Below are 20,852 nucleotides of genomic sequence, written 5' to 3'. Positions count from 1 at the left end.
AAATTTTCAGGGGGACTCTTCTTTCTGCTAGTATTATATAGTGTTGTGGGTGGCAGGATGGGATGTTCAGAAGGAAAGATGTCTGTTTGTCAAACTCTGGAGAGACAAGTGGCTGAAAGGAGAAGGTGAGGAATGAACGTCTACATCAGAGGAGACGTCACTGGACGTAAGAAGCAATGCGCACTGTATTCTCCTGTATGTTTGGTAGAGCAGAATTAATTTTTTTAACTCCTAGCATCCATAATAGATCCTAATGTGGTGCCTGACATTTTGAAAGGATGAATAGTGCTTCACACAACTGTTTGTGTCCGTGCGAAACCTCACGCTGGAAAACGTGGATCCCGTTTTAGTCTGGCAGAGCTGTTGTAATGCAAGTGTGAACTTACTCTAAAATCTATCATTGTTCACTTTCTTGGGGGTTCTCTGTTAGAACTTCTTGTCACTAGGGGGGTACTTGGCGTGAAAAGGTTGACAACCAGTGGTCTAGAGCGGTCAGCGTCACAGAACAGCCAGCTGCCAACGTGTCTCTAAGGGTATGGCCACAAGGTCAGGTTTTTTTGAATCCCAAACCAGAAGTGAATTAAAAAAAAGTTGTATCTGCCTTTAATACCTTGTCTCCTGATTTTGGAATCCTAACCGTGTGGCCATACGCCGATCCTCCAGGATCTGATAGTACATAGCACTGAACAGTGATGGTGACGAGGATCAGTCCGTTTATCATTTAATAAACAGAGCCCGGGGCCACAACACACAACTATGGAGATCACACCTTCCACGATCCCTGGGACCTTCAGAGCGTTATTAAGACTAATCAAAAGCGTAAGAATAAAAAAAGGTGAGGCTCGTGTGACCCAATAGAAAAGTCCAGTCCCCCATGAATAAATATAGAAAGAGCGCGTCAGTCTGGGAGAAGGCTCCGGAGCTCCTCGTCGCTCAGCTGGTTCATCACCATGATGTGATTCAGATGGTGATGATACTTCTCCATGTCCTGCATGAAGTGAGGAAGACGAGCGTCCTTCATCTGAGCAAATGGACGAAGCCGCTCCACGTCCTCGAAAGCGACCTAGAGAACCAGGCAATGTCAGTAATCTGCATCCACAACCTTTCCGCCATCTCGTGCTCCGCCTGTCGTGATGGCTTACCTTTCCCAGGGAAGTCAGCAGGCGGAAGTCGATGGAGTGGCGGTGTCGCAGGATGCGGATGATGCCGTCCAGATAGACCTGATCTTTGCTGAAGCAGCCTGTAGGAGATAAAGTCAGGGGTCAGCCTCGCCTAGGAGAATGGGGAAGGGTGTGCTGGCCCCACCACTAGGCTCCAGTCACACACTTTCCTCTTGGTGTTTAGGATGTGCTGCTGGTTTTGGCTTTAAACAACATGTGGTCCTGGTGAACTCCACCAATAGAGAGGAAGCTGTGGTTCTAGTTATGGTCCACCAGTCGGTGGAGGTCTCTCAGCAGGGGCCAAGTGCACTCTTATAGGCACCACCTGACCTTTGCCCGACTTGGACAAGCCCTGCGCTCAGCCGCTACCTCCTAAACCTGGGATACGCCATGCTTGCCTGGTTTTCCGGTGTCCTTCTGGCCCCTCTTGGCCCGCACACAGTACTCCCACCGCACAGCAGGGTCTTCTACAAACTGCTGCAGGTCATTAAACAGGTTGGAGAAGCTGCAGGTGGCGGCACGACTGATGGCGTAGTAGAGGAGGGCAGCGCGCCACAAGTAGGGGTGTTTCCTGAAAAGCATGCTGTGCAGGCTAGCCAGGCCTTCCTCTGTGGGGTTGGCCGGCTTCAATCCAAATTGTTTGCGACTTTCTGAACCATGCCAGGGCTGCTGAGCGTCATTCGCTCCTCGCAAGTAATGCGTCCCTGCAGAGACAGAAAAAGAGAGCCCTGCTCAGCACTAATGGGTTATAGGGTGTTAGAAGAACTGGGGGTATTTCACAGGCTCCCCGTCATCTCTCACTGGAACCTTTCTGCATAGTCTATTAAGAGCATAAAATGGGCCACTACTGAGACTTTCAGGAGCCCCAGATCATCGGGGGCCACGGCCTCTGCTCAGTGCATGTCCCCACATATAGCCACTATCATCAGGGTATACACCGGGCGGAGGATGGCTAGACAGCCTGTCTACTGGGTTGTTCCTGTGCATCACGATTTGGTGATGGCCCTGTTCTTCTTGCAAGTGAAATCTGGAGACCCTCGGGGTCAATGACTGGGTTAGGGCTTCCCACATAGCCACAAGGGGCCAGGTTAGAGAGAGGGGGTGCAGCTTCACAAAGTGGGCAGTTTGGCATCACACTTAGCTGTAGGAGAAATCTGCTGAGACCACCCAGTGTCTGATAACATACAGACCCAAATTGCACTCCACCAGAGGGCCCGGCCTGCGCCTACCTATCTCGTGTCGGAGCATCCCCTCCAGCCAGTGCTGCCGCGCACCTAGTAAGTTGATGGTTAGTGTCGGACGGCTGTTCTCATTTGTCATGACTGCCTGAGACAGCAAGTCTTCGGTCAGCTGGACCACCACCTAGACACCACCAGAGAAAGAAAGATGGAAACCCAGACAGCAGCAGCAGCAGACCACCCATGAGGACATTGAGGAAAGAGGAACAAGAAAGGACAGTGGGACCACAAGCGGGACACAGAAAAAGACCTGGAATTACACACAATTATCACCCCGCAGCTCCTCCACGTGTCACCTCCACACAGACCTCCATCGCCCTGCAGCTCTCCTCCTCCACGTGTCACCTCCACACAGACCTCCATCGCCCTGCAGCTCTCCTCCTCCACGTGTCACCTCCACACAGACCTCCATCGCCCTGCAGCTCTCCTCCTCCACGTGTCACCTCCAGACAGACCTCCATCTCCCTGCAGCTCTCCTCTTCCACGTGTCACCTCCACACAGACCTCCATCGCCCTGCAGCTCTCCTCCTCCACGTGTCACCTCCACACAGACCTCCATCGCCCTGCAGCTCTCCTCCTCCACGTGTCACCTCCAGACAGACCTCCATCTCCCTGCAGCTCTCCTCCTCCACGTGTCACCTCCACACAGACCTCCATCGTCCTGCAGCTCTCCTCCTCCATGTGTCACCTCCACATAGACCTCCATCCCCCTGCAGCTCTCCTTCCCCACGTGTCACCTCCACACAGACCTCCATCGCCCTGCAGCTCTCCTCCTCCACACAGACCTCCATCCCCCTGCAGCTCTCCTCCTCCACGTGTCACCTCCACACAGACCTCCATCGCCCTGCAGCTCTCCTCCTCCACGTGTCACCTCCACACAGACCTCCATCGCCCTGCAGCTCTCCTCCTCCACGTGTCACCTCCACACAGACCTCCATCGCCCTGCAGCTCTCCTCCTCCACGTGTCACCTCCACACAGACCTCCATCGCCCTGCAGCTCTCCTCCTCCACACAGACCTCCATCGCCCTGCAGCTCTCCTCCTCCACGTGTCACCTCCACACAGACCTCCATCGCCCTGCAGCTCTCCTCCTCCACACAGACCTCCATCGCCCTGCAGCTCTCCTCCTCCACGTGTCACCTCCACACAGACCTCCATCGCCCTGCAGCTCTCCACCTCCATGTGTCACCTCCACACAGACCTCCATCGCCCTGCAGCTCTCCACCTCCATGTGTCACCTCCACACAGACCTCCATCACCCTGCAGCTCTCCTCCTCCACACAGACCTCCATCCCCCTGCAGCTCTCCTCCTCCACGTGTCCCCTCCACACAGACCTCCATCTCCCTGCAGCTCTCCTCTTCCACGTGTCACCTCCACACAGACCTCCATCGCCCTGCAGCTCTCCTCCTCCACGTGTCACCTCCACACAGACCTCCATCGCCCTGCAGCTCTCCTCCTCCACGTGTCACCTCCAGACAGACCTCCATCTCCCTGCAGCTCTCCTCCTCCACGTGTCACCTCCACACAGACCTCCATCGTCCTGCAGCTCTCCTCCTCCACGTGTCACCTCCACACAGACCTCCATCGCCCTGCAGCTCTCCTCCTCCACGTGTCACCTCCACACAGACCTCCATCGCCCTGCAGCTCTCCTTCCCCACGTGTCACCTCCACACAGACCTCCATCGCCCTGCAGCTCTCCTCCTCCACACAGACCTCCATCCCCCTGCAGCTCTCCTCCTCCACGTGTCACCTCCACACAGACCTCCATCGCCCTGCAGCTCTCCTCCTCCACGTGTCACCTCCACACAGACCTCCATCGCCCTGCAGCTCTCCTCCTCCACGTGTCACCTCCACACAGACCTCCATCGCCCTGCAGCTCTCCTCCTCCACGTGTCACCTCCACACAGACCTCCATCGCCCTGCAGCTCTCCACCTCCACGTGTCACCTCCACACAGACCTCCATCGCCCTGCAGCTCTCCTCCTCCACACAGACCTCCATCGCCCTGCAGCTCTCCTCCTCCACGTGTCACCTCCACACAGACCTCCATCGCCCTGCAGCTCTCCTCCTCCACACAGACCTCCATCGCCCTGCGGCTCTCCTCCTCCACGTGTCACCTCCACACAGACCTCCATCGCCCTGCAGCTCTCCTCCTCCACGTGTCACCTCCACACAGACCTCCATCCCCCTGCAGCTCTCCTCCTCCACGTGTCACCTCCACACAGACCTCCATCGCCCTGCAGCTCTCCTCCTCCACGTGTCACCTCCACACAGACCTCCATCCCCCTGCAGCTCTCCTCCTCCACGTGTCACCTCCACACAGACCTCCATCGCCCTGCAGCTCTCCTCCTCCACGTGTCACCTCCACACAGACCTCCATCGCCCTGCAGCTCTCCACCTCCATGTGTCACCTCCACACAGACCTCCATCGCCCTGCAGCTCTCCACCTCCATGTGTCACCTCCACACAGACCTCCATCGCCCTGCAGCTCTCCTCCTCCACGTGTCACCTCCACACAGACCTCCATCCCCCTGAAGCTCTCCTCCACGTGTCACCTCCACACAGACCTCCATCGCCCTGCAGCTCTCCTCCTCCACGTGTCACCTCCACACAGACCTCCATCGCCCTGCAGCTCTCCTCCTCCACGTGTCACCTCCACACAGACCTCCATCCCCCTGCAGCTCTCCTCCTCCACGTGTCACCTCCACACAGACCTCCATCGCCCTGCAGCTCTCCTCCTCCACGTGTCACCTCCACACAGACCTCCATCGCCCTGCAGCTCTCCTCCTCCACGTGTCACCTCCATCGCCCTGCAGCTCTCCTCCTCCACGTGTCACCTCCATCGCCCTGCAGCTCTCCTCCACGTGTCCCCTCCATCGCCCTGCAGCTCTCCTCCTCCACGTGTCACCTCCACACAGACCTCCATTGCCCTGCAGCTCTCCTCCTCCCCGTGTCACCTGCACACAGACCTCCATCGCCCTGCAGCTCTCCTCCTCCACGTGTCACCTCCACACAGACCTCCATCGCCCTGCAGCTCTCCTCCTCCACGTGTCACCTCCACACAGACCTCCATCGCCCTGCAGCTCTCCTCCTCCACGTGTCACCTCCACACAGACCTCCATCCCCCTGCAGCTCTCCTCCTCCACGTGTCACCTCCACACAGACCTCCATCGCCCTGCAGCTCTCCTCCTCCACGTGTCACCTCCACACAGACCTCCATCCCCCTGCAGCTCTCCTCCTCCACGTGTCACCTCCACACAGACCTCCATCGCCCTGCAGCTCTCCTCCTCCACGTGTCACCTCCATCGCCCTGCAGCTCTCCTCCTCCACGTGTCACCTCCATCGCCCTGCAGCTCTCCTCCACGTGTCCCCTCCATCGCCCTGCAGCTCTCCTCCTCCACGTGTCACCTCCATCGCCCTGCAGCTCTCCTGCTCCACGTGTCAGCTTCCCCTTATGGTTTCCCTGCAGTCCCCTCACAGCCGTACGTCACGCTTTTCACATCCTCACGTTTTCCCGTCTTCCAGCTTCGCCCTCTCACCTCGCCGCTGCAGTTCTCTTTCTGCATGTACCGCCGACAACATGACCAGATCTGACACTTGCTGAGCAGATTTCCTCCAGTCTGTGACTCAAAGCTTTCATAACTACCATATTTATCCAGGACCGCGTTCAGTATTCTCAGCGCCTGCAGAGTGAACATGGAGAGCAGTCACGCAGGACATGGTGCAGCTAATAATTAAGGCTCATTTTGGATTGACGCTCCAAACATGGGAAAACAATTTACTACTGCAAACAGAAAAATACACGTTCTTTATAGATCCCAATACACGCAACAGACGTGCGGCTGGGGGTCTACATGAGATATCACACAGGTGCGGGACCACCCTGCTGATTCAGGTCCTATAGTGTTAATAAGATGACAGCATTCAGTCCTCGCAGCAGCTGTAAAGCGAGGTGTCTGCTCCAGCACTGTGTGACATCTAGTGGCCAGTATGAAAACTGCAGTATTTCTCAAACCATTTTATACTTTACACCTGGCCGGTATCTCTATCCTGCCCCAGTCGGGTAGGCTTCGCATGGCGCATTACCTACCTGGACCAGGAACTGGTTAGATGCTTGGCTGTATTTCTCCAGCACACTGAGGGACATGGGTTCCTGATACTGGAATTGTGGGTTGTAGCTATAGTTGGAGAGGAAGAAATTATCCCGCTCCTGCTCCACATTGGTGGGCCGAAGAGCGACAAGGAGGCAGGAGGTCCTCTTTATGGCCTTACTGATGGACGGCAGAGACCCGGCAGGACGCATTCTGCCCCGGGAGCTGCTGCTGCTGCTGCTACTGTTGAGGGTGCAGGAGCTCTCACTGCGACGCAGCCAACTACATGTCCCCCCGTAGAGCGCGCACCCTGAGAGCCTCCGCTGGGCCACCACACCTGACGAGAGGCTCCTACTCAGGCTCCTGCTGGGACCAGGCTGCGGGGCCACATGGAAGCCGTTCATCTGAGAGGACTTCTTCTTGGAGCGGGCCTCACTCTTATCAGAAGATGCAGACGACATTGTGTTATAGGCCTGGCGAGCGGCGTCCACCACCATTCTCCACTGTCAGAGACACCAGAAGGGGAAGACTACGGCTGGAGACGAGATCCTGTGCCCTGGGACCCCCTGCAAGGAGAGAGATACAAAACCAGCCAGAGATCAGCGGCTCGCAGGTATACCAGTGCTGCTTATCAGACAACATTATCAGCAGGTAAAGGTCGCACTCAAGGATTTTTTTATAACTGGAGACGCCCGAGAAGGAGCCTAAGAAACAGAGATGAACAGGAACACAGGCGCGCGCTCACACTGGATGTGTCCGTCCTCCCAGAAGAGGCAGCGCGTCCCAGTCTGTACAAGCGGCGCGTGCTTCACCGGCACCATGATGATAATAACACCATATATACACGTCTACCGCATATAATAACACCATATATACACGTCTACCGCATATAATAACACTATATATACACGTCTACCGCATATAATAACACTATATATACACGTCTACCGCATATAATAACACTATATATACAGGTCTACCGCATATAATAACACCATATATACTGTCTACCGCATATAATAACACTATATATACTGTCTACCGCATATAATAACACTATATATACACGTCTACCGCATATAATAACACTATATATACACGTCTACCGCATATAATAACACTATATATACTGTCTACCGCATATAATAACACTATATATACTGTCTACCGCATATAATAACACTATATACACATCTACCGCATATAATAACACTATATATACACGTCTACCGCATATAATAACACTATATATACTGTCTACCGCATATAATAACACTATATATACTGTCTACCGCATATAATAACACTATATATACTGTCTACCGCATATAATAACACTATATACACGTCTACCGCATATAACACTATATATACACGTCTACCGCATATAATAACACTATATATACACGTCTACGGCATATAATAACACTATATATACTGTCTACGGCATATAATAACACTATATATACTGTCTACCGCATATAATAACACTATATATACACGTCTACCACATATAATAACACTATATATACTGTCTACCACATATAATAACACTATATATACTGTCTACCGCATATAATAACACTATATATACTGTCTACCGCATATAATAACACTATATATACTGTCTACCGCATATAATAACACTATATATACTGTCTACGGCATATAATAACACTATATATACTGTCTACGGCATATAATAACACTATATATACACGTCTACGGCATATAATAACACTATATATACAGGTCTACCGCATATAATAACACTATATATACTGTCTACCGCATATAATAACACTATATATACTGTCTACCGCATATAATAACACTATATATACTGTCTACCGCATATAATAACACTATATATACTGTCTACCGCATATAATAACACTATATACACGTCTACCGCATATAACACTATATATACACGTCTACGGCATATAATAACACTATATATACACGTCTACGGCATATAATAACACTATATATACTGTCTACGGCATATAATAACACTATATATACACGTCTACGGCATATAATAACACTATATATACACGTCTACCGCATATAATAACACTATATATACTGTCTACCGCATATAATAACACCATATATACTGTCTACCGCATATAATAACACTATATATACTGTCTACCGCATATAATAACACTATATATACTGTCTACCGCATATAATAACACCATATATACTGTCTATCGCATATAATAACACTATATATACAGGTCTACCGCATATAATAACACTATAAATACTGTCTACCGCATATAATAACACTATATATACTGTCTACCGCATATAACACTATATATACTGTCTACCGCATATAATAACACTATATATACTGTCTACCGCATATAATAACACCATATATACTGTCTATCGCATATAATAACACTATATACACATCTACCGCATATAATAACACTATATATACTGTCTACCGCATATAATAACACTATATATACTGTCTACCGCATATAATAACACTATATATACTGTCTACCGCATATAATAACACTATATATACACGTCTACCGCATATAATAACACTATATACACATCTACCGCATATAATAACACTATATATACACGTCTACCGCATATAACACTATATATACTGTCTACCGCATATAATAACACTATATATACCCGTCTACCGCATATAATAACACTATATATACTGTCTACCGCAATAATAACACTATATACACGTCTACCGCATATAATAACACTATATATACTGTCTACCGCAATAATAACACTATATACACGTCTACCGCATATAATAACACTATATATACTGTCTACCGCATATAACACTATATACACGTCTACCGCATATAATAACACTATATATACACGTCTACCGCATATAACACTATATACACGTCTACCGCATATAATAACACTATATATACTGTCTACCGCATATAATAACACCATATATACTGTCTACCGCATATAATAACACCATATATACTGTCTACCGCATATAATAACACTATATATACTGTCTACCGCATATAATAACACTATATATACTGTCTACCGCATATAATAACACCATATATACTGTCTACCGCATATAACACTATATATACCCGTCTACCGCATATAATAACACCATATATACTGTCTACCACATATAACACTATATATACTGTCTACCGCATATAATAACACTATATATACTGTCTACCGCATACAATAACTATATATACACGTCTACCGCATATAATAACACTATATATACTGTCTACCGCATACAATAACTATATATACACGTCTACCGCATATAATAACACTATATATACTGTCTACCGCATACAATAACTATATATATATATATATATATATATATATACGCGTCTACCGAATATATTAACACTATATATACTGTATACACACACTATATACACACGTCTACCGTCTACCACATATAATAACACCATATATACACGTCTACCGCATATAATAACACTATATATACTGTCTACCGCATATAATAACACTATATATACTGTCTACTGCATATAATAACACTATATATACTGTCTACCGCATACAATAACACTATATATACTGTCTACCGCATATAATAACACTATATATACTGTCTACCGCATATAATAACACTATATATACTGTCTACCGCATATAATAACACCATATATACTGTCTACCGCATATAATAACACTATATATACTGTATACACACACACATTTACCGCATATAACACTATATACACACGTCTACCGTCTACCACATATAATAACACTATATATATACACGTCAGTCACATATAATAACACCATATATACTGTCTACCACATATAATAACACTAGATATACACATCAGTCACATATAATAACACTATATATATATACTTCAGTCACATAATATTAACCCTTTCTGGCAGTTACCGTTAGCAGCAGCATCTTCTGTGCCGGTGACACCACGTGACTCTGGACAATGGCTGGGATGAGAGGACACGTGACATCCCGCCACTCCTTACAACCCGCTGTCACTGAATATTAGTGGGAGGATTCATGTTAGTGACGTCAGCAGGCGTGTATAGCCTTAGGTTACAGCGCATGCGCTGTTCAGTAAAGCCGGGCCCGGCTGCTATGGCTCTGGCTGTCGCTTTTCAAGCAGTCAGGGGCAGGACGCCTGCTGGAGCCGGAGAGCGGCCTGAATAGTGATAGAGAGGTGGAGAGCGGCCTGAATAGTGATAGAGAGGCGGAGAGCAGCCTGAATAGTGATAGAGAGGTGGAGAGCAGCCTGAATAGTGATAGAGAGGTGGAGGGAGACCTGAATAGTGATAGAGAGGTGGAGAGCGGCCTGAATAGTGATAGAGAGGTGGAGGGCGGCCTGAATAGTGATAGAGAGGTGGAGGGAGACCTGAATAGTGATAGAGAGGTGGAGAGCAGCCTGAATAGTGATAGAGAGGTGGAGGGAGACCTGAATAGTGATAGAGAGGTGGAGGGGCGGCCTGAATAGTGATAGAGAGGCGGAGAGCGGCCTGAATAGTGATAGAGAGGTGGAGTGCAGCCTGAATAGTGATAGAGAGGTGGAGAGCAGCCTGAATAGTGATAGAGAGGTGGAGAGCAGCCTGAATAGTGATAGAGAGGTGGAGGGAGACCTGAATAGTGATAGAGAGGTGGAGAGCGGCCTGAATAGTGATAGAGAGGTGGAGAGCGGCCTGAATAGTGATAGAGAGGTGGAGAGCGGCCTGAATAGTGATAGAGAGGTGGAGGGAGACCTGAATAGTGATAGAGAGGTGGAGGGAGACCTGAATAGTGATAGAGAGGTGGAGGGAGACCTGAATAGTGATAGAGAGGTGGAGGGAGACCTGAATAGTGATAGAGAGGTGGAGAGCGGCCTGAATAGTGATAGAGAGGTGGAGAGCGGCCTGAATAGTGATAGAGAGGTGGAGAGCGGCCTGAATAGTGATAGAGAGGTGGAGAGCAGCCTGAATAGTGATAGAGAGGTGGAGGGCGGCCTGAATAGTGATAGAGAGGTGGAGAGCGGCCTGAATAGTGATAGAGAGGTGGAGAGCGGCCTGAATAGTGATAGAGAGGTGGAGGGAGACCTGAATAGTGATAGAGAGGTGGAGGGAGACCTGAATAGTGATAGAGAGGTGGAGAGAGACCTGAATAGTGATAGAGAGGTGGAGGGCGGCCTGAATAGTGATAGAGAGGTGGAGGGCGGCCTGAATAGTGATAGAGAGGTGGAGAGCGGCCTGAATAGTGATAGAGAGGTGGAGAGCGGCCTGAATAGTGATAGAGAGGTGGAGGGAGACCTGAATAGTGATAGAGAGGTGGAGGGAGACCTGAATAGTGATAGAGAGGTGGAGAGAGACCTGAATAGTGATAGAGAGGTGGAGGGCGGCCTGAATAGTGATAGAGAGGTGGAGGGCGGCCTGAATAGTGATAGAGAGGTGGAGAGCGGCCTGAATAGTGATAGAGAGGTGGAGAGCGGCCTGAATAGTGATAGAGAGGTGGAGAGCGGCCTGAATAGTGATAGAGAGGTGGAGAGCAGCCTGAATAGTGATAGAGAGGTGGAGGGCGGCCTGAATAGTGATAGAGAGGTGGAGAGCGGCCTGAATAGTGATAGAGAGGTGGAGAGCAGCCTGAATAGTGATAGAGAGGTGGAGGGCGGCCTGACCAGTGATAGAGAGGTGGAGAGCGGCCTGAATAGTGATAGAGAGGTGGAGAGCGGCCTGAATAGTGATAGAGAGGTGGAGAGCGGCCTGAATAGTGATAGAGAGGTGGAGAGCAGCCTGCATAGTGATAGAGAGGTGGAGAGCAGCCTGAATAGTGATAGAGAGGTGGAGAGCGGCCTGAATAGTGATAGAGAGGTGGAGGGCGGCCTGAATAGTGATAGAGAGGTGGAGGGAGACCTGAATAGTGATAGAGAGGTGGAGGGAGACCTGAATAGTGATAGAGAGGTGGAGAGCAGCCTGCATAGTGATAGAGAGGTGGAGAGCAGCCTGAATAGTGATAGAGAGGTGGAGAGCGGCCTGAATAGTGATAGAGAGGTGGAGAGCGGCCTGAATAGTGATAGAGAGGTGGAGAGCGGCCTGAATAGTGATAGAGAGGTGGAGGGAGACCTGAATAGTGTTAGAGAGGTGGAGGGGCGGCCTGAATAGTGATAGAGAGGTGGAGGGAGACCTGAATAGTGATAGAGAGGTGGAGGGAGACCTGAATAGTGATAGAGAGGTGGAGAGCGGCCTGAATAGTGATAGAGAGGTGGAGGGAGACCTGAATAGTGTTAGAGAGGTGGAGGGGCGGCCTGAATAGTGATAGAGAGGTGGAGAGAGACCAGAATAGTGATAGAGAGGTGGAGGGAGACCTGAATAGTGATAGAGAGGTGGAGAGCAGCCTGAATAGTGATAGAGAGGTGGAGAGCGGCCTGAATAGTGATAGAGAGGTGGAGAGCGGCCTGAATAGTGATAGAGAGGTGGAGGGAGACCTGGATAGTGATAGAGAGGAGGAGGGGCGGCCTGAATAGTGATAGAGAGGTGGAGAGCAGCCTGAATAGTGATAAAGAGGAGGAGAGCAGCCTGAATAGTGATAGAGAGGTGGAGAGCAGCCTGAACAGTGATAGAGAGGTGGAGAGCAGCCTGAATAGTGATAGAGAGGTGGAGGGAGACCTGAATAGTGATAGAGAGGTGGAGAGCGGCCTGAATAGTGATAGAGAGGTGGAGAGCGGCCTGAATAGTGATAGAGAGGTGGAGGGAGACCTGAATAGTGATAGAGAGGAGGAGAGCAGCCTGCATAGTGATAGAGAGGTGGAGAGCAGCCTGAATAGTGATAGAGAGGTGGAGGGAGACCTGAATAGTGATAGAGAGGAGGAGAGCAGCCTGCATAGTGATAGAGAGGTGGAGGGCGGCCTGAATAGTGATAGAGAGGTGGAGGGAGACCTGAATAGTGATAGAGAGGTGGAGAGCAGCCTGAATAGTGATAGAGAGGTGGAGAGCGGCCTGAATAGTGATAGAGAGGTGGAGGGCGGCCTGAATAGTGATAGAGAGGTGGAGGGAGACCTGAATAGTGATAGAGAGGTGGAGAGCAGCCTGAATAGTGATAGAGAGGTGGAGAGCAGCCTGAATAGTGATAGAGAGGTGGAGAGCGGCCTGAATAGTGATAGAGAGGTGGAGAGCGGCCTGAATAGTGATAGAGAGGTGGAGGGCGGCCTGAATAGTGTTAGAGAGGTGGAGGGAGACCTGAATAGTGATAGAGAGGTGGAGGGGCGGCCTGAATAGTGATAGAGAGGTGGAGGGAGACCTGAATAGTGATAGAGAGGTGGAGAGAGACCTGAATAGTGATAGAGAGGTGGAGAGCAGCCTGAATAGTGATAGAGAGGTGGAGAGCGGCCTGAATAGTGATAGAGAGGTGGAGGGCGGCCTGAATAGTGATAGAGAGGTGGAGGGAGACCTGAATAGTGATAGAGAGGTGGAGAGCAGCCTGAATAGTGATAGAGAGGTGGAGAGCAGCCTGAATAGTGATAGAGAGGTGGAGAGCGGCCTGAATAGTGATAGAGAGGTGGAGAGCGGCCTGAATAGTGATAGAGAGGTGGAGGGCGGCCTGAATAGTGTTAGAGAGGTGGAGGGAGACCTGAATAGTGATAGAGAGGTGGAGGGGCGGCCTGAATAGTGATAGAGAGGTGGAGGGAGACCTGAATAGTGATAGAGAGGTGGAGAGAGACCTGAATAGTGATAGAGAGGTGGAGGGAGACCTGAATAGTGATAGAGAGGTGGAGAGCAGCCTGAATAGTGATAGAGAGGTGGAGAGCAGCCTGAATAGTGATAGAGAGGTGGAGGGCGGCCTGAATAGTGATAGAGAGGTGGAGAGCGGCCTGAATAGTGATAGAGAGGTGGAGAGCGGCCTGAATAGTGATAGAGAGGTGGAGAGCGGCCTGAATAGTGATAGAGAGGTGGAGAGCGGCCTGAATAGTGATAGAGAGGTGGAGGGCGGCCTGAATAGTGATAGAGAGGTGGAGAGCGGCCTGAATAGTGATAGAGAGGTGGAGAGCGGCCTGAATAGTGATAGAGAGGTGGAGAGCGGCCTGAATAGTGATAGAGAGGTGGAGGGAGACCTGAATAGTGATAGAGAGGTGGAGAGCAGCCTGAATAGTGATAGAGAGGTGGAGGGAGACCTGAATAGTGATAGAGAGGTGGAGGGGCGGCCTGAATAGTGATAGAGAGGCGGAGAGCGGCCTGAATAGTGATAGAGAGGTGGAGTGCAGCCTGAATAGTGATAGAGAGGTGGAGAGCAGCCTGAATAGTGATAGAGAGGTGGAGAGCAGCCTGAATAGTGATAGAGAGGTGGAGGGAGACCTGAATAGTGATAGAGAGGTGGAGAGCGGCCTGAATAGTGATAGAGAGGTGGAGAGCGGCCTGAATAGTGATAGAGAGGTGGAGAGCGGCCTGAATAGTGATAGAGAGGTGGAGGGAGACCTGAATAGTGATAGAGAGGTGGAGGGAGACCTGAATAGTGATAGAGAGGTGGAGGGAGACCTGAATAGTGATAGAGAGGTGGAGGGAGACCTGAATAGTGATAGAGAGGTGGAGAGCGGCCTGAATAGTGATAGAGAGGTGGAGAGCGGCCTGAATAGTGATAGAGAGGTGGAGAGCGGCCTGAATAGTGATAGAGAGGTGGAGAGCAGCCTGAATAGTGATAGAGAGGTGGAGGGCGGCCTGAATAGTGATAGAGAGGTGGAGAGCGGCCTGAATAGTGATAGAGAGGTGGAGAGCGGCCTGAATAGTGATAGAGAGGTGGAGGGAGACCTGAATAGTGATAGAGAGGTGGAGGGAGACCTGAATAGTGATAGAGAGGTGGAGAGAGACCTGAATAGTGATAGAGAGGTGGAGGGCGGCCTGAATAGTGATAGAGAGGTGGAGGGCGGCCTGAATAGTGATAGAGAGGTGGAGAGCGGCCTGAATAGTGATAGAGAGGTGGAGAGCGGCCTGAATAGTGATAGAGAGGTGGAGGGAGACCTGAATAGTGATAGAGAGGTGGAGGGAGACCTGAATAGTGATAGAGAGGTGGAGAGAGACCTGAATAGTGATAGAGAGGTGGAGGGCGGCCTGAATAGTGATAGAGAGGTGGAGGGCGGCCTGAATAGTGATAGAGAGGTGGAGAGCGGCCTGAATAGTGATAGAGAGGTGGAGAGCGGCCTGAATAGTGATAGAGAGGTGGAGAGCGGCCTGAATAGTGATAGAGAGGTGGAGAGCAGCCTGAATAGTGATAGAGAGGTGGAGGGCGGCCTGAATAGTGATAGAGAGGTGGAGAGCGGCCTGAATAGTGATAGAGAGGTGGAGAGCAGCCTGAATAGTGATAGAGAGGTGGAGGGCGGCCTGACCAGTGATAGAGAGGTGGAGAGCGGCCTGAATAGTGATAGAGAGGTGGAGAGCGGCCTGAATAGTGATAGAGAGGTGGAGAGCGGCCTGAATAGTGATAGAGAGGTGGAGAGCAGCCTGCATAGTGATAGAGAGGTGGAGAGCAGCCTGAATAGTGATAGAGAGGTGGAGAGCGGCCTGAATAGTGATAGAGAGGTGGAGGGCGGCCTGAATAGTGATAGAGAGGTGGAGGGAGACCTGAATAGTGATAGAGAGGTGGAGGGAGACCTGAATAGTGATAGAGAGGTGGAGAGCAGCCTGCATAGTGATAGAGAGGTGGAGAGCAGCCTGAATAGTGATAGAGAGGTGGAGAGCGGCCTGAATAGTGATAGAGAGGTGGAGAGCGGCCTGAATAGTGATAGAGAGGTGGAGAGCGGCCTGAATAGTGATAGAGAGGTGGAGGGAGACCTGAATAGTGTTAGAGAGGTGGAGGGGCGGCCTGAATAGTGATAGAGAGGTGGAGGGAGACCTGAATAGTGATAGAGAGGTGGAGGGAGACCTGAATAGTGATAGAGAGGTGGAGAGCGGCCTGAATAGTGATAGAGAGGTGGAGGGAGACCTGAATAGTGTTAGAGAGGTGGAGGGGCGGCCTGAATAGTGATAGAGAGGTGGAGAGAGACCAGAATAGTGATAGAGAGGTGGAGGGAGACCTGAATAGTGATAGAGAGGTGGAGAGCAGCCTGAATAGTGATAGAGAGGTGGAGAGCGGCCTGAATAGTGATAGAGAGGTGGAGAGCGGCCTGAATAGTGATAGAGAGGTGGAGGGAGACCTGGATAGTGATAGAGAGGAGGAGGGGCGGCCTGAATAGTGATAGAGAGGTGGAGAGCAGCCTGAATAGTGATAAAGAGGAGGAGAGCAGCCTGAATAGTGATAGAGAGGTGGAGAGCAGCCTGAACAGTGATAGAGAGGTGGAGAGCAGCCTGAATAGTGATAGAGAGGTGGAGGGAGACCTGAATAGTGATAGAGAGGTGGAGAGCGGCCTGAATAGTGATAGAGAGGTGGAGAGCGGCCTGAATAGTGATAGAGAGGTGGAGGGAGACCTGAATAGTGATAGAGAGGAGGAGAGCAGCCTGCATAGTGATAGAGAGGTGGAGAGCAGCCTGAATAGTGATAGAGAGGTGGAGGGAGACCTGAATAGTGATAGAGAGGAGGAGAGCAGCCTGCATAGTGATAGAGAGGTGGAGGGCGGCCTGAATAGTGATAGAGAGGTGGAGGGAGACCTGAATAGTGATAGAGAGGTGGAGAGCAGCCTGAATAGTGATAGAGAGGTGGAGAGCGGCCTGAATAGTGATAGAGAGGTGGAGGGCGGCCTGAATAGTGATAGAGAGGTGGAGGGAGACCTGAATAGTGATAGAGAGGTGGAGAGCAGCCTGAATAGTGATAGAGAGGTGGAGAGCAGCCTGAATAGTGATAGAGAGGTGGAGAGCAGCCTGAATAGTGATAGAGAGGTGGAGAGCGGCCTGAATAGTGATAGAGAGGTGGAGGGCGGCCTGAATAGTGTTAGAGAGGTGGAGGGAGACCTGAATAGTGATAGAGAGGTGGAGGGGCGGCCTGAATAGTGATAGAGAGGTGGAGGGAGACCTGAATAGTGATAGAGAGGTGGAGAGAGACCTGAATAGTGATAGAGAGGTGGAGAGCAGCCTGAATAGTGATAGAGAGGTGGAGAGCGGCCTGAATAGTGATAGAGAGGTGGAGGGCGGCCTGAATAGTGATAGAGAGGTGGAGGGAGACCTGAATAGTGATAGAGAGGTGGAGAGCAGCCTGAATAGTGATAGAGAGGTGGAGAGCAGCCTGAATAGTGATAGAGAGGTGGAGAGCAGCCTGAATAGTGATAGAGAGGTGGAGAGCGGCCTGAATAGTGATAGAGAGGTGGAGGGCGGCCTGAATAGTGTTAGAGAGGTGGAGGGAGACCTGAATAGTGATAGAGAGGTGGAGGGGCGGCCTGAATAGTGATAGAGAGGTGGAGGGAGACCTGAATAGTGATAGAGAGGTGGAGAGAGACCTGAATAGTGATAGAGAGGTGGAGGGAGACCTGAATAGTGATAGAGAGGTGGAGAGCAGCCTGAATAGTGATAGAGAGGTGGAGAGCAGCCTGAATAGTGATAGAGAGGTGGAGGGCGGCCTGAATAGTGATAGAGAGGTGGAGAGCGGCCTGAATAGTGATAGAGAGGTGGAGAGCGGCCTGAATAGTGATAGAGAGGTGGAGAGCGGCCTGAATAGTGATAGAGAGGTGGAGAGCGGCCTGAATAGTGATAGAGAGGTGGAGGGCGGCCTGAATAGTGATAGAGAGGTGGAGAGCGGCCTGAATAGTGATAGAGAGGTGGAGAGCGGCCTGAATAGTGATAGAGAGGTGGAGAGCGGCCTGAATAGTGATAGAGAGGTGGAGGGAGACCTGAATAGTGATAGAGAGGTGGAGGGAGACCTGAATAGTGATAGAGAGGTGGAGGGCGGCCTGAATAGTGATAGAGAGGTGGAGGGCGGCCTGAATAGTGATAGAGAGGTGGAGGGCGGCCTGAATAGTGATAGAGAGGTGGAGAGCGGCCTGAATAGTGATAGAGAGGTGGAGAGCGGCCTGAATAGTGATAGAGAGGTGGAGAGCGGCCTGAATAGTGATAGAGAGGTGGAGAGCAGCCTGAATAGTGATAGAGAGGTGGAGGGCGGCCTGAATAGTGATAGAGAGGTGGAGAGCGGCCTGAATAGTGATAGAGAGGTGGAGAGCAGCCTGAATAGTGATAGAGAGGTGGAGGGCGGCCTGACCAGTGATAGAGAGGTGGAGAGCGGCCTGAATAGTGATAGAGAGGTGGAGAGCGGCCTGAATAGTGATAGAGAGGTGGAGAGCGGCCTGAATAGTGATAGAGAGGTGGAGAGCAGCCTGCATAGTGATAGAGAGGTGGAGAGCAGCCTGAATAGTGATAGAGAGGTGGAGAGCGGCCTGAATAGTGATAGAGAGGTGGAGGGCGGCCTGAATAGTGATAGAGAGGTGGAGGGAGACCTGAATAGTGATAGAGAGGTGGAGGGAGACCTGAATAGTGATAGAGAGGTGGAGAGCAGCCTGAATAGTGATAGAGAGGTGGAGGGCGGCCTGAATAGTGATAGAGAGGTGGAGGGAGACCTGAATAGTGATAGAGAGGTGGAGAGCGGCCTGAATAGTGATAGAGAGGTGGAGAGCGGCCTGAATAGTGATAGAGAGGTGGAGGGAGACCTGAATAGTGATAGAGAGGAGGAGGGGCGGCCTGAATAGTGATAGAGAGGTGGAGGGAGACCTGAATAGTGATAGAGAGGTGGAGAGCAGCCTGAATAGTGATAGAGAGGTGGAGAGCGGCCTGAATAGTGATAGAGAGGTGGAGGGCGGCCTGAATAGTGATAGAGAGGTGGAGGGAGACCTGAATAGTGATAGAGAGGTGGAGAGCAGCCTGAATAGTGATAGAGAGGTGGAGAGCAGCCTGAATAGTGATAGAGAGGTGGAGAGCAGCCTGAATAGTGATAGAGAGGTGGAGAGCGGCCTGAATAGTGATAGAGAGGTGGAGGGCGGCCTGAATAGTGTTAGAGAGGTGGAGGGAGACCTGAATAGTGATAGAGAGGTGGAGGGGCGGCCTGAATAGTGATAGAGAGGTGGAGGGAGACCTGAATAGTGATAGAGAGGTGGAGAGAGACCTGAATAGTGATAGAGAGGTGGAGGGAGACCTGAATAGTGATAGAGAGGTGGAGAGCAGCCTGAATAGTGATAGAGAGGTGGAGAGCGGCCTGAATAGTGATAGAGAGGTGGAGGGCAGCCTGCATAGTGATAGAGAGGTGGAGAGCAGCCTGAATAGTGATAGAGAGGTGGAGTGCAGCCTGAATAGTGATAGAGAGGTGGAGAGCGGCCTGAATAGTGATAGAGAGGTGGAGAGCAGCCTGAATAGTGATAGAGAGGTGGAGAGCAGCCTGAATAGTGATAGAGAGGTGGAGAGCAGCCTGAATAGTGATAGAGAGGTGGAGGGCGGCCTGAATAGTGATAGAGAGGTGGAGAGCAGCCTGAATAGTGATAGAGAGGTGGAGAGCAGCCTGAATAGTGATAGAGAGGTGGAGGGCGGCCTGAATAGTGATAGAGAGGTGGAGGGCGGCCTGAATAGTGATAGAGAGGTGGAGAGCGGCCTGAATAGTGATAGAGAGGTGGAGTGCAGTCTGAATAGTGATAGAGAGGTGGAGGGCGGCCTGAATAGTGATAGAGAGGTGGAGGGCGGCCTGAATAGTGATAGAGAGGTGGAGAGCGGCCTGAATAGTGATAGAGAGGTGGAGTGCAGTCTGAATAGTGATAGAGAGGTGGAGAGCGGCCTGAATAGTGATAGAGAGGTGGAGGGCGGCCTGAATAGTGATAGAGAGGTGGAGGGCGGCCTGAATAGTGATAGAGAGGTGGAGAGCGGCCTGAATAGTGATAGAGAGGTGGAGAGCAGCCTGCATAGTGATAGAGAGGTGGAGAGCAGCTTGAATAGTGATAGAGAGGTGGAGAGCAGCCTGCATAGTGATAGAGAGGTGGAGAGCAGCTTGAATAGTGATAGAGAGGTGGAGGGCGGCCTGAATAGTGATAGAGAGGTGGAGAGCGGCCTGAATAGTGATAGAGAGGTGGAGAGCAGCCTGAATAGTGATAGAGAGGTGCAGAGCAGCCTGAATAGTGATAGAGAGGTGGAGGGGCGGCCTGAATAGTGATAGAGAGGTGGAGGGGCGGCCTGAATAGTGATAGAGAGGAGGAGGGGAGACCTGAATAGTGATAGAGAGGTGGAGAGCGGCCTGAATAGTGATAGAGAGGTGGAGAGCAGCCTGCATAGTGATAGAGAGGTGGAGAGCAGCTTGAATAGTGATAGAGAGGTGGAGAGCAGCCTGAATAGTGATAGAGAGGCGGAGAGCAGCCTGAATAGTGATAGAGAGGTGGAGAGCAGCCTGCATAGTGATAGAGA

At 50.7% G+C, this 20,852-nt stretch overlaps 1 protein-coding gene and 1 long non-coding RNA gene across 2 annotated transcripts; both read right to left on the bottom strand.

Moving 5' to 3' along the window:
- Positions 1-242: 242 nt before the first annotated feature.
- On the bottom strand, positions 243-10,539 carry KIAA0895L (KIAA0895 like). The gene is made up of 7 exons (XM_040409417.1): positions 10,441-10,539; positions 6,488-7,054; positions 5,937-6,080; positions 2,390-2,522; positions 1,559-1,864; positions 1,143-1,240; positions 243-1,063 (listed from the first exon to the last, which is right to left on the bottom strand). The coding sequence occupies exons 2-7, from the start codon at positions 6,983-6,985 to the stop codon at positions 899-901; spliced, it is 1,344 nt and encodes a 447-aa protein (XP_040265351.1). The 5' UTR covers positions 6,986-7,054; positions 10,441-10,539; the 3' UTR covers positions 243-898.
- LOC120980363 lies at positions 2,851-5,928 on the bottom strand. Its single transcript, XR_005774512.1, has 11 exons — positions 5,612-5,928; positions 5,112-5,305; positions 4,953-5,050; positions 4,527-4,906; positions 4,393-4,429; positions 4,161-4,356; positions 3,910-4,026; positions 3,733-3,738; positions 3,184-3,671; positions 3,099-3,147; positions 2,851-2,988 (listed from the first exon to the last, which is right to left on the bottom strand). It is a non-coding gene; the product is annotated as an uncharacterized LOC120980363 (long non-coding RNA).
- Positions 10,540-20,852: the final 10,313 nt, after the last annotated feature.

Source organism: Bufo bufo, chromosome 10, assembly GCF_905171765.1.
Source record: "Bufo bufo chromosome 10, aBufBuf1.1, whole genome shotgun sequence".
In the NCBI taxonomy this organism is placed as follows: Eukaryota; Metazoa; Chordata; class Amphibia; order Anura; family Bufonidae; genus Bufo; species Bufo bufo.
The sequence above is the reverse complement of the archived record's forward strand: the minus strand, read 5'-3'. Positions and strand labels throughout refer to the sequence as shown.

Bases quoted from the DNA above. Each gene is read 5' to 3' on its own strand.
- KIAA0895L (XM_040409417.1), bottom strand. From the start codon at position 6,985: ATGGTGGTGGACGCCGCTCGCCAGGCCTATAACACAATGTCGTCTGCA. The intron at 2,523-5,936 runs GTGAGAGGGCGA...GGTGGTGTCTAG, and splicing joins AAGAGAACTGCAGCGGCGAG to GTGGTGGTCCAGCTGACCGA. The intron at 1,865-2,389 runs GTAGGCGCAGGC...CTGTCTCTGCAG, and splicing joins GATGCTCCGACACGAGATAG to GGACGCATTACTTGCGAGGA.